Below are 13,090 nucleotides of genomic sequence, written 5' to 3' on the forward strand. Positions count from 1 at the left end.
TCCAGGGCCGCGTCTACAACTTCCTCGAGCGCCCCACCGGCTGGAAGTGCTTCGTCTACCACTTCGCCGTGTAAGTATCGCCGCGGGGCGGGAGCGTAGTTCCTGGGCCACTTGGGCCACCCGCTGCAGCCGCGATCCGGGCAACCAGGAGGCGAGGAGATTGGGGGCCTCTAGCTTGGGTTCAGGGACGTTGCTGTGGCTGGGGTGGGAAGCTGCCCACAGGTCCTGCCCAGGCATGTGGAAGGGGAGACAGCTGGGGAGGGGCTGAGACAGCCGGGGAGGGCCTGCCCCAGCCCAGAAGTTGGCTCCACTCCTCCCTGGTGGGCAGTGCAGGTGTTAATCCTTTGGGAAAAGATGAGAACAGGCGGAGCTTGCCCTTGGGTGCAGTGGCAGAGCCCCAGGAGTGGAACGTCACCTGGGCAGATCTAGTCTGGGGGACTCTTCAGGACAGGGATTTATCTAGGGCAAAGTGGAAGATTCGCTTGTGTTCCCTGAGGGGTCAGCAGGGCATCAGGAGTCCCCTGGACTGTGTTAACCCGAGCTAATGAAAACCTGGGCCCTGCCGAGAACGAGGGTAACTTCAGAAGTCAGTCAAAGGCAGTTGTGTTCCAGGACCAAGCACAGTGCAGCATCTGGCCAGCGCTGCCGCCAGGTGGTTCTCATTCCCCAAGCCGTGCCTGAGCGAGCAGGGTACTTGATTCCTCAAGGACGGGGCACAGGAAGTAGCCTCTGGGAAGGGTCAGGCTGCCCTCTTTGCTGCCCTTCCCACCACCCCGTGGCCCTGCTTTCTGGCTGCCCAGCCATGCCTGCTTGATATCGTGCCAACCTCTCGCCTGTGAGTCTGCTCGGGCGTTCCCATGCTGTGGGGCTGTGTGGGGTGGCTTGCTGTGGTTTCCCACTGCTTGGGTGCACCCACCTCTGCCAACAGGGCTGGCAGGGCATCTAAGGGCCTGTTTGTTTCTACTCGTTACTGACACCAGGGTCCCAAGGAGGACAGCAGGAACCAGGCTCAGGCAGGTGGGCCCAGGTAGTTGTCCACCTTGCAGTGAGTTGCTGGGCTTCCACGGCAGGAAGGACAAGTCTCAGGGCGTGCTGTCTCCAGAGACAGGCTGACCGTGATCTCGAGATCTCTTTCCTACCCCCTGACCCACCCTGAAATATCAGAGGGTGTGTGAGCTGTGATGGCTTGGTGAGACAGGGGGGCTGTGCCTCTGGCTGCAGCAGTAGTTCTTGTCTTTTTCGGGGATAGAACTCGGCACCACTGAGCTGAATCCCCTGCCCAGTAGTTGCTTGTCTTGAGGTTGCAGAATACTCATGTGCAGTGACTTCAAGGGACCCCACCAGAGTCTGATACTGCTGTGTAAACACCCAGTAAATCCCAGGTTTGTGGGTGCTGCGGTGCCTGAGTGCCACCTGCCTTCCAGCACTTACCTACCTGCTGGACCCCAAACTGCACTAGAAGCTAGAGAAGATCCAGCCCTGTTACTTCTGTCCAGGAGCCCCACTTGCCGAGGTGAGGTGCCTCCAGTCATCTGCTCAGTGGCATCTTGAGAATGCAGGCCAGAGGGTGAGCATCTTCTGAGCTCTAGCTGCTGCTGCCTGGGTGGAGGAAGAGGCTTGCTGCACCCCAGAGGAAGTCTCTGCTTACATTGAGATTTCTTCTGGGCTTGGATTGTTTGGTCCTCGGAAGTTTGCTCAGCAGAACTCCCTGTGTCCAGCTTCCCTGGGAGCCGGTAGGGCTGGGCAACTTCTGGGGATGGTGGCTGAATGGTTCTCTGATGTGGAGGGATGTGGGGAAGGGATGCTTTCTGGGAGGTGTCTGTGTGGTGGCCGGCCAGTCTTATCCAGCTCAGGGGCCCTGATCCTGTGGGAGGTTTGGCTGGCTCTGGGGAGTGGCCATGATCCCCCTCCCAGCCCAAGTGGGGGTATGACTGCATCTGGACATTGGCTGGGCACAGCATGTGGCCTGAGGCTTAGGAAGTGGCCTCCTCACCCTAAACTCTACAGGAGGTGGCAAGGCCCTTGGAATGGGCCACTCGAGCTTTACCCGGAGTTAGGAGTGCAGAGGGCTAGAGCCTGGTAGCAGCCTTATGAAGTGGGGCTGGTTGGCACCACTCTGATGTTGCTCTAAGAAGAGACAGATGAGACGGTGGCAGAGAGTGAGCTCTGTTCTTGGTAACATGGATTGTGAACAGGGAAGGAGTATGGTTTCCTAGCCCTGGTGTGCTGGAGCTTGAGGTGGGAGCCAGTGTCCTGCAAACTGAGGACACACCTTCCCATGTGCAACTGGGGAAGCAGGCCCGGACATCCTGTCCCCTCCTCAGGGAACCCCTGCTCTGGCCTAAGGAGAGTGGCCTTCCTTTGTCGCTCTGGCCTTCCATGGCCAGCCAAGGTCAGAGGGCAGGATGCAGTGCCTGGGCACTGACCTTGCCTGGTTGGGCTTCCGGACCCCCTCACCCCCCCCACAGAGCTCCTTGTGTCCCCATTCTAGCTGAGGGTACAGGGGATCTGGGCAGCACTTACTGAACCTGACTCCTAGCCACCTTCCTGATGGGTCACACACAGCTGTCCAGCCAGCATCCACTCTTAATGCTAAGGTGCGTGGAGATCCTGGCTATGACTGAGAAGAGGGATTTTAGGGAAGGAACCTGAGTGAGTGGAGACTGCCTCCCTGCCCAGCTCTTGAACCCAAACCCAGCTGATTTAACACTTCTCTCCCCGCCTCCCACACCCCTGGCTTTCTCAGGCTCTCAAGAACTTTGCAGTGGCTTTTATCAGTACCTTAGAGCATGTTAATCATTGATGGAACTTGCAGCTGGAGCTGGGAGAGTGCCTCAGCTGGTTGGGCCACCTTTCTGAAAGCAGAGGCCACATCTCCCTGACTGGCTATCAGTACCCATCCCCTCCCAGGCACTGGTATTTGTGGTCCAAGTGGCCACCTGACAGTTGTCATGCAAAACTGAGAATAGAGCCAGACAGATGGGTGGAGAGTGCAGGACTGGGTCTGCAGGATGGGGGTGATCTGGTGTTGAGGTCCCTCTCTCTCTGTCTGTCTTCTTCAAGATCTGGGTTGCAGGTAAAACTGAGGATTCCTTTTGGATCTTCTCCCCAGGCCACCTCCTCTGGGGCCTTGTCCCTTGGTCTCATCTCCCGGGTGTCCTGAGATCCCTCTGCTCACTTTAGACATGGCTCCAAGTTTCTGGAGACTGCTGCCACAGGTTGAGGACCTCGCTGTAGCCTGACATTGGTTGGGTGGCCACAGGCATCCTTTGTACTAGGACCAACATTTGGTCCAGGTGGTGGCAAAATACAAGAGCCCCATCAGAAGGGCCTCCCCAGCCTGCACAGAGGCCTGCAGTTGGGCACAGCTGGGGCCTGTTGCCTTGCAGGCTGGCCTGGGCTATATTAGGCTAAGTGGTAGTGGCGGGAGCTGCAGAAGCCAGGCAGGAGTGCTGCCCACTCGTGGTGCTAGAGTGTGACAGTGGGGCCAGGTGTTCCCTGGCAGCTGATGTCACTCCTTCTACAGGGGCTCAGTCCAGAATCCTCTCCTGCAAAGCTGGGTTTTCTCTTCTGTGCTCCACATCCTGCCAGTGTGATCGGCACTCCTCAAACAGTGCACAGTGTTCCCAGGTAGGACTGGCCAGCAGGTGATGGCTCTTGAGAGTCTGCCTCCTGCTGCTCCTGGGTGCTAGGATTGCTAACCTGAGACCCTCTGCACACCCCAGGTGCAGATGAGCAGTTCTAGTCTCATGTGCACCTGCTCAGCCTGCTTCTGACACGGCCCTAGGCAGGGCTTCCTTGCCTCCCTGCATCCCTCTGCCACCCATCCCCCTCATCTGGGACATGGACCCAGATCAGCCCCACAACCCTTTCCAGCCCTGCCATTCTGACCCAGCTGTTGGCTCCTGGGTGACTTCCTGTGACTCAAACCCCCATCTGCTCTGAGAGTGCTAGGCTGGGAGGACACCTAGGTGCAGGGTGCTGAAAGTCGGGGACCAGGTCTCCAAAAGATGTGGCTGGCCCAAGGTGCATGAAAGGTGTGTACCCAAGGTAGGTTGTAGGTGGCCAGCCCTGGGCCGAGACTGCAGAGGTGCTTCTGGAAGCTTACATGTGTGAGTGCTTGGCTTCTGCTTCTGATGGGGAGATCGAGACATGAATGCTACCACCACTGCCACTTCTACTCAGACCCTGTGGACTTGGCTGAAGAAGGGAAGGCTCCATGGCGCCAGGGGGAAGGCATGGGGGATGCTGTGGCCATACTGGGCTTGGTGCCAAGCAGAATGGGCATGATGCCACTCCCCTACCTCACTGCTCAGCATTTGGCACATGGGTAGAGCCAGCTGTGTCCTTCACCTCTTCCTCCTGGCCATGCTGAGTAAGAGACATCCCAGTTTCTGAGGGGAAGGTGAACATGGTTTCCAGGGCAGTGGGGAGGAGACCATGGCCATCCTGGGGTCACTTGGTCATCACAGTGACACAAAAGGACCCGAGTTTATATGTGTATCCGAGCATGTGAGAAAACCTGGCCTCCATGGACAGTTTGTCTTCTGTCACCAGGGCCAGACCCCTTCTCTGGGCCCTGTATGGGTGTTGGCTGGAGCAGGGGCCACTGGGCCTACACAGAGCCTTGGTGAGGGATGGAGTGGACACAATAGGGCCAGAGTCTGGAACATGGTCTACTGCTTTGCTCAGAGGGACCATTCGCTGTGTGCCATTGGGAAACTTGGGGCTCAGAGAGGATAGGTTACCTGCCTAAGGCCAAAGCTATGTACACCCAAGGCTGCCTATCTGAAGCCAGGAGCTCCTTCCCTACATTCCATTCCAAAACCCTGGGCCTCCAGGCCTCCTCTATTTCCTACTCTCTTTCCTTGGTGGGGTCATAATGTTGACCCTGTGGTGACCTGGCCATGTGAGGTGCAGAGGTCATCATTTATCCTGGAAGGAGAGGCAAGAGAGTCCCTTGGCAGGAAATAGCTGCCTCCTGAGGATGGTGCGTGGAGTCCAGCCCAGACACTCCAGTATGGTCAAGGCTGGTGAGTTCCTGCCTGGGCCTAGGGGACCAACCATCAGGTCTCTGCGATCTGGCTGCTTCCTCTTCCTAAAGCCCTTGGTATATCCAGAGCTGCAGCTGAGAATCAGTAAGGAGGCTCCTTCCTCCAGGAAGCCTTCCACCTTGCCCTGGTAGCTCAGCACTCTGGGTGCTCCTGGGCAATTGTGCGTCTATATGGCAGGCAGCGCCACCTGGATCTGTCTGAAAGTGGCTGTCCCTCCCCTTCTGCCTGCTTTCCCTCCTTCTCCTACCCCTGTCTCCTGGACTGTGCCCCTCAGGCTTGCTGCCCAGCAGCTCCATGCCCCACAGACAGGCAGGCTTAATGATATCTGGCTGAAGATATTTTTATCCAGAGGCATTTCTGAGCCTGGGAAAGTGGTAGGCAGGAGCTGTGTTGGAGTTGGGGGGCTTCTGCCTTAGAGGCTGCCTGGCTGGGGGAGTGGCAGATTCATAGTGGGACCCAGTGTCCACTCAACTTCTGAACCCCACCCCCATCCCAGCTTTGTTTCAGGGTGTAGGGAGCTTAGCAGACCCCATCAGAGTGGTGCACCCAGAAGGTGGTGTATCCTAGAGTGGTAATTGGGCCCATCTGCAGAAATACGGTCTTTTAGTAGGGGCAACCTGCAGGTCTGCATGTCTGTCTGCCTGGATGCATTTCTGTGAAGAGTTACATATATGTGTTTATAAAAATTTTAATTGACACAGTAATAATGCATATTTATGGGTTACAGTGTAACAAATATACAACATTTAATAATCAGATCATGGTAACTGGCATTTCCATCACCTCAGACATTTATCATTGTTTTATGTTGGGAACATTTAAAGTCCTCTCTACTGGCTGTTTTGAAATATTCAATTATCAACCATGGTTGGTCTACAGAGCTGTAGGATATTAGAAGTTACTCTTCCTGTCCAGCTGCACCCGATACCAATAACCATCCCCTCTCCATCCCCTTCCACACACCCTTCCCAGGTTTGGCAACTACTACTCTGTACTTCTTTGGGATCCATTTTTTAGCTTCCCTATATGAGTGAGAACATGAAGTACTTGTCTTTCTGTTCCTGATTTATTTCACTGAACATAGTGCCCTCCAGTTCCACGTTGCTACAAATGAAAGGATTTCTTTATTTCTCTGAGAGAATAATATTCTGTTGTACATATACAGTATATCATACTTTATCCTCTCATCCATCGGTGAGCACCTAGGTTGATTCCATGTCTTGGTTGTTGTGAACAGTGCTGCAAGAAACAAGTCTACTTGTCTCTTCCACACACTGATTTCACTTCCTTTGGATATACACCCAGAATTTGGATCTCTGGGTTGTATGGTAGTTCTCTTTTTAGTTTTTTACCATTTTCTATAAGGGTTGTGGTGGTTTACATTCCCACCAATAGTGTATGAGCGTTCCCCTTTCTCTGCATCCTTTGCAGCATGCTGTTTTTTGCCTTTTTTGGTCAATAAGTTGTCTGAGGTAAGATGATACCTCATTGTGATTTTGATTTGCATTTTCCAAGTTAATACTGAAAACTTTTTCATATGCTTGTTGGCCCTTGGTATATCCTGTTTCAAGAAGTGTTTATTTAAATCATTCACTCTGACTTAAAAATCAGATTATCTGTATTTTTGCTGCTGAGTTCCTTTTATGTTCTGGAAATTAATCCCCTGTCAAGTGAATATTTTGCAAATATTTTTATCATTTTTTCACTCTGTCGTTTGTGTCTTTTGTAGCATAGACCTTTTTTTGCTTGATATAATTATTCAGTTTCTGCTTTTGTTGGCCAAAAATCTTTCCCAGACCAATGTCTTGAAGCTTTCTCCTTATGTTTTCTTCTGGTAATTTTATAGGTTTGTGTCTTACATTTAAATTGTTGATCCTTTTGAGTTGGTTTTTGCATATAGTGCGATAAAGATATAATTTCTTCTGCATGTGAAAATCTAGTTTTCCCTGCACCATTAAAGAGAGTTCTTTCTCCAATATCTGTTCCTGCTGCCTTGGTCAAAAATCAGTTGGCTATAAACACAGGAATATATTTCTGGGTTTTCAGTACTGTTCCATTGGTTTGTATGTCTGTTTTTATGCCAGTACCATGCTTTTTTGGTTACCAGAGCTCTTTAGTATGTTTTGCTATCAGATATTATAATGGCTCCAGCTTTGTTGTTTCTTTTACTCAGGATTGCCATTGGTTATTTAGTGTCTTTTATGGTTCCATAAGATTTTTAGTTCCATAAACAATGTCACTGATATTTTGATAGGAATTTTATTGAATCCACAGATTGCTTTGAAGAGTATGGACATTTTAACAATATTAATTTGTTTAATCCATGAACATAGTATACCTTTCCATTTTTGAGTCCTCTTCAATTTCTTTTCAATTTATAATTTTCGTTGTAGAGATTATTCACCTCTTTGGTTAAGTTTATTCCTTGGTATTTAAATTTTTGTAGCTATTGTGAATAGGAATGCTTTCTTGATTTCTCAGAATTTTATCTTGGACATATAAAAAGGCTACTAACTTTTGTATCTTAGTTATCCTGTAATTTCACTGAATTTGATTACAAATTCTAACTGTTTTTTTTGGGGGGGGGGTCAAGTCTCTAAGTTTTTCTATATGTAAAATAAAACATCTGAAAATATGAATAATATGACCTTTTCTCTTTGTAGACCCTGCATGTGTTGTTTAATTTTCTTTCTACATATTTGTACAGTATCTTTTTAAAAATTTTTACAATTTCTAAAATTCCTCTTGATGATTTCAAGTTTCTTCCCATGGTTGTCAGAGAAGATACATTCTCAGATTTCCATTTTTTGAATTTTTTGAGACTTGTCTTGTGACCTAACCTATGCTCTATCCTGAAGAATGTTCCATGTACTGATGAAGAGAATGTGTATTCTGCAGCTGTTGTATGATATGTTTTTTAGATGCTTGTTAGGTCCTTTTGATCTGTAGTAGAATTTAATTCCAATGTTTTCTTTGTCAATTTTTTTTTATCCTTGATATTCTATCTGTTGATGCAAGTGGGGTATTAAAGTCTCCCACTATTATCATATTAAAGTATTTCAACTTTTAGCTCTAATAATCTTTGTTTTATATAATTGGGCATTCCAGCATTAGGTGCAGATATCTTTATCATTGTTATTTCTTCTTGAATTGGTCCCTTTATCATTACACAGTGACCTTCTTTATCTCTTTATATGTTTTTGATTCAAAGTCTGTTTTACCAGATGTGAGCAAGCTCCTGCTTGTTTTTGGTTTCTATTTGTGACAGAACATATTTTTCCAACCCTTCACCTTCAAAATATTTTTGTCTTTACTAGTGAAGTGAGTTTCCCGCAGGCAGCATATCATTGGATCTTTATAAAAATTTTTTTCTTTAAATTCATCCATATATTTTAAATTGAGGAATTTAATACATTTTAATTAAAGATTGTAAATAAAGGCCTATTTCTTTCATTTTGTTAAAAAATTTTCCCTAATTATTTTGTAGATTCTTTGTTCCTTCCATTCTAGTTGTTTATCTCTGTGGTCTAGTGGTTTTCTGTACTGATAAGGTTTGCTTCTTTTTTTTTCTTTTGTGTATTTTGCTTTCATGATGGTTCTCATCCTTTTGTTTCTAGCAAAGGGTTCCCTTAAGCATTTCTCAAAGAATCAATCTGCTGGTGATACACTTTTTAAATTTAGCTGGTGGTAATCCCAGCACTATGGGAGGATGAGGCAAGTTGGAGCCCAGCCTCAGTAATTTAGTGATTTAGCAAGATCCTGTCTCAAAATAAAAAATTAAAGGACTGGAATATATCTCAGTGTGAAGGCTTTGTGTTCAATTCCCAGTAATACACACACATATGTACACACAGAGAGTTGTAACTTGATCAAGCCAGGCATGATGGTACACATCTGTGACCTCAGCACTCTAGAAGGCTGGGGAAGTTCAAGGGGGGATTCAATGAATTAATGAAACCCTATCTCAAAATTTTAAAAATTAATGAATGAGGATGTAGCTCAGTATAAAGACCTGAGTTCAATTTCTAGAATCACAAGGGCAAATTTCTTTCAATTTTTTATTTTTGTTTGTCCTAGGAAGACTTTGTTTTGCTTTCATTTTTTTGTACCAGGAATTGAACTCAAGACCTTGTACTTGCAAGGCAAGCAGCGGAACCACTGAGCTAAATCCCTGGCCTCTCCTTCATTTCTTTCTTTCTTTTTTTTTTTTTTTCATTAAGTTTATTGGTACAATTAAAGCAAACAATACAGTTACATTTACAATTGGGATCTTGTACCTTTACATGATATATCTTGGTTTTCCCCCACACCCCTGCCCCCCCATCTCCTTCATTTCTGAAGGACAGTTTTGCTGGGCATTCTTGATTGGCAGTTCTTTTTTTCTTTCAGGACTTTGAGTATATCATCCTATTATTTACTGGCCTGTAATGTTTCTTCTGAGTAGTCTGCTGTTAGTTCAGTAAGGATTCCCTGCAATCTGAAGCTTCTCTCTTGCTGTTTTTCAAATTCTCTCTTTGCTTTGTATTTTTGACAGTTTGATTATAATATGTCTTAGAAAATATCTGTTTTGCTTGAATCTACTGGGGGTCCTTTGATCTTTGTGGACCTGTATGTCTGTATCTTTTCCAAGGCTGGAAAAATTTTTGTAATTGTTATTTTTCAGTATTTTCTTGAATTTCTGTGCCTTTCTTCTGTTCTCTTAGTGAATAACCATTATTCTATTGTTTCTTTACTTAATAGTGTCCTCTAAACAATTGAAGGCTTTTTATTTATTTTCCTTTTGTCTTTTCTTTTTGTGTCAAAAGACTTGTCTACAAGCCCAGTTCTTTCTTCTGACTGACCTGTTCTGCTTTTGAGCCTCTCAATTGTATTTTAAATTTTAATTTATTGATTTTTTTTTTTGCCAAGATAACTGGGTTTTTTATGATCTCTATTGAATTTCTCTCAGATCATGAATTGTCTTTCCATTGTGTCAAACAGACTGCCTGTATTCTCTTGGATTTCATTAAGTGTTTTTAACAATCACTATTTTGAGTTCCCTGTCAGGAAGTTCATCAGTTTCCTTTTCTTTGGGGTCTTCTGCTGTAGAGTTTTGAGTTTCTCTAGAGGCATTGTATCACCTTGTGCTTTCATGTTTCCTGTGTTTGCACATTGATGTTTATGTATTTGGTAGGTCAATTGCCTATACCCTTTTATAGCATGACTTTGGTAGAAAAAGACTTTCTGCTAGTAGTTTGTCCCACAGGCACATCACTCCTGCCTGGCCCTCTTATCTGCAGCCCCCAGAAAGCACCCCCAATGGCCACCGCTTCCCATCTATTAAGTGCTTGCCTTTCCCCTGTGTCTGGGCAGTGGGCATGCTTCTGGCCTCCCCCACTCATAGAGTCTGAGTTCATTGGGGAGCAGGGCTCTGGGCCTTCCCTGTGTGTCTCCCAAGGATGAGCATCCTTCTCTGCTTCTTCCCTAAAGCGTGCTCTTGGGTGAATGTAAAGACTGCTTAGAACAGTTCTGAAAACCTTTCCACTGCACTGGCTTTGTGCAGAGACCTGGAGAGATTCAGAAAGCAGGAACGAGAGAAACCTTGACACTCCCCACTCCCCTCAGGCCCTGGACCACTCCTCTTTATTGAGACTACCCAGATGAACTGGGCACTCTCCCTCTGGGCCAGAGATACCTCCTCATCCTGCTCACAGCATCCATAGCTTTGGAGCAATCACTGAGAGAGACAGGCCTCCCTCCCCAGCAGTTCCCTCTCAGAAATGCTCCTACTTGGCAGAGGAGGCCCAGAGGACCTCGGGCTGTGTCCGAGCAGCTCCAGGAATCATGCTCTTGGAGCATCTGGTCTTGACAGGGTGTGAGTTTAGCATTCTATTCCATATCTCCTGCTTCTCTTTTGTAAAGTTATGTGTGCGTTCTTGGTTGCAATGTGTCAAAATAAGACAAAACACAAAGCTTTGGTAATTAACATTGAGTTGGCATATGGACAGGCAGATAATCGGTAGAACAGAATCTTTAAAAATTTTTAAATTAAAAAAATATATGCAGCATATATAATTGGGGAAGATACAGACTTCATGTGTGATGCCAGATGGTTGGATGGCTGTGTGAGAAATGATGAGATGGGGTGCATATGTCACATGGCTCGTGGAGATAAAATTCCAAGTGAGTCAGAAAGCTGGTCAAGTACTAGAAACAAACAAGAAAATCTTTGACCTGATCTGTGGTTAAAGCTTTCCTGTGAATCAAGGGCCAGATGCACTGAGGAATGGACATACACAATTTGACTACAGAAGAAGGTACCAGTGTTTGTGTGCCACTCCCACCTTCAGGACAGGCAGACAGGTGGCAGACTGTGGATGGTCCAGTGTGTCTCTAAGAGTTAATATATAATGTGGAAGAGCGTCTAAACTCTGCAAAGAATAAAGCCAACAATCCCAGGGGAGATGAGTAAGAGATTTGCACATGTACTGCTCACAGCAAGATCAACCACCATGGTGGCCCTTACACATTGCAGAAAGCGTCAGCTCCTCTCCTCGTAAGAGAAGTATATGGTTGGAAACTTCACTGGGGTGATCAAACTGTAGAAATGCCAGTGCTGCTAGGTATACACAGCAGTAGAATGTGAGGAAGGCACTGACTGGATAACTCTAGCAGAATTCTGTATGTGTTTACCTTTGACCCAACAGCCCACCCACAGCCTATGTTGACAGTGCTAGCAAATACAGAAAAGAAGTGGGCATGAGGAGTTCAGGAAAACTGTGTTTGTAATTGGGAAGACTGGGAAGATCTCAATGCCCATTGTAAAAGAATGGTTGAATCACCCATGTGTGAATTACTATGCAGCTGTACCAAGAATGCATAAGATCTCTGTGCCTCTATGGGTGGTTATCAGGAGAATTTTTAAGTGGAAAAAAATAGTGGATAAAAGTATAATGGCTGCTTTTCATCTATTAAGGTAGAGAGTACAAAAACATTTATCCCCAAATTAAAACAATGGGAGGGAATCCCAAGTTTAAAAAAAGACTTCAAAGAGCATAGAGGAGATGTATGAAATCTTAATTTCTTTGAATATACCTGCACTTGTACTTTCCTGAGAATGGGACAAAATACCCAATACCTGCAGTTTAAAGGAAGAGAGGTTTAGTTGCCTTACAATTTCAGATGGTTCAGTCCATGGTTGGCTGGCACCAAGGCAGAAATATCATGGTAGAGGAAAACTTCTCCGCTCATGGTAGACAGGAAGGAGAGAAGGGAAGAGCTGAGGACAAGAACATACCCTTGCAGTTCATACTCCTAGTAACCCACCTCTTCTAACTGGGCTTCGCCTCCCAGCAGCATGTTCAGCCATCTACTTATCAATGGATAAATCCAGTGATGAGTACAGCACCCTATGATCCAACCACTTTCCAAAAAGCCCCATGTCTGAATGCTTGAGACTTTGGGGGTACTTTTTAGATCTAAACTATAATGATACTTTATAAATTTGACTTTGGAGCCACATAAAAATCTTACATTGTTTTAAATAAAGAGATGCAGACCCTAATCTTTTAATTCAAAAATCCCTAAGTTAATCCTTTTTTTTTTTTGGTACTGGAGATCTAACTCGGGACGTTGTCCTTGCAAGGCAGGCGGCTAAATCCCACCTCCCCAAAAGTAAATCCTAGAAAAATTCTCCAGATTCAAAATGAAGCAAATGAGCCTAATGCATATTGACTTAGTAAAATAACCATTCAGAAAGGTGTTATTTCAAGCAACATGCCCTTAGGGGTTTGTTAAAGATAAGTAGAATTGCTATCGGTGACTGTTATAGCTGTGCTATTATTTGTTGTATTGTTCTAAGACTGCTGAGTGGAAACTGTGGGTTAAGGTGAGTAACTGGTGTTTTGGGAAGTTGAGGTGGTGGTGATGGGGGGGATATAAGCTAGATGAGGTTAAACCGAATTCTTCCCGCCCTTTACCTGAGTAAATGTCAGTATGCATTCATGGTTAATGTATTTTAATTTTTTTTTTTTTTTTTTTTTTTTTGGTTCGGGGAT

The 13,090-nt window shown here is 46.1% G+C and overlaps 1 protein-coding gene across 1 annotated transcript in view; it reads left to right on the top strand.

The window, feature by feature from the left end:
• Positions 1–13,090, top strand: part of Kcnq1 (potassium voltage-gated channel subfamily Q member 1) — a 343,150-nt gene that overhangs the window by 14,994 nt on the left and 315,066 nt on the right. Inside the window, exon 3 of the mRNA XM_010636154.1 lies at positions 6–70. Coding sequence (XP_010634456.1) covers positions 6–70 — 65 coding nt within the window. The remainder of the gene's footprint in view (positions 1–5; positions 71–13,090) is intronic.

Source organism: Fukomys damarensis, unplaced genomic scaffold (assembly GCF_012274545.1).
Source record: "Fukomys damarensis isolate Sample0158 unplaced genomic scaffold, DMR_v1.0_HiC HiC_scaffold_27, whole genome shotgun sequence".
NCBI classification, from domain to species: domain Eukaryota; kingdom Metazoa; phylum Chordata; class Mammalia; order Rodentia; family Bathyergidae; genus Fukomys; species Fukomys damarensis.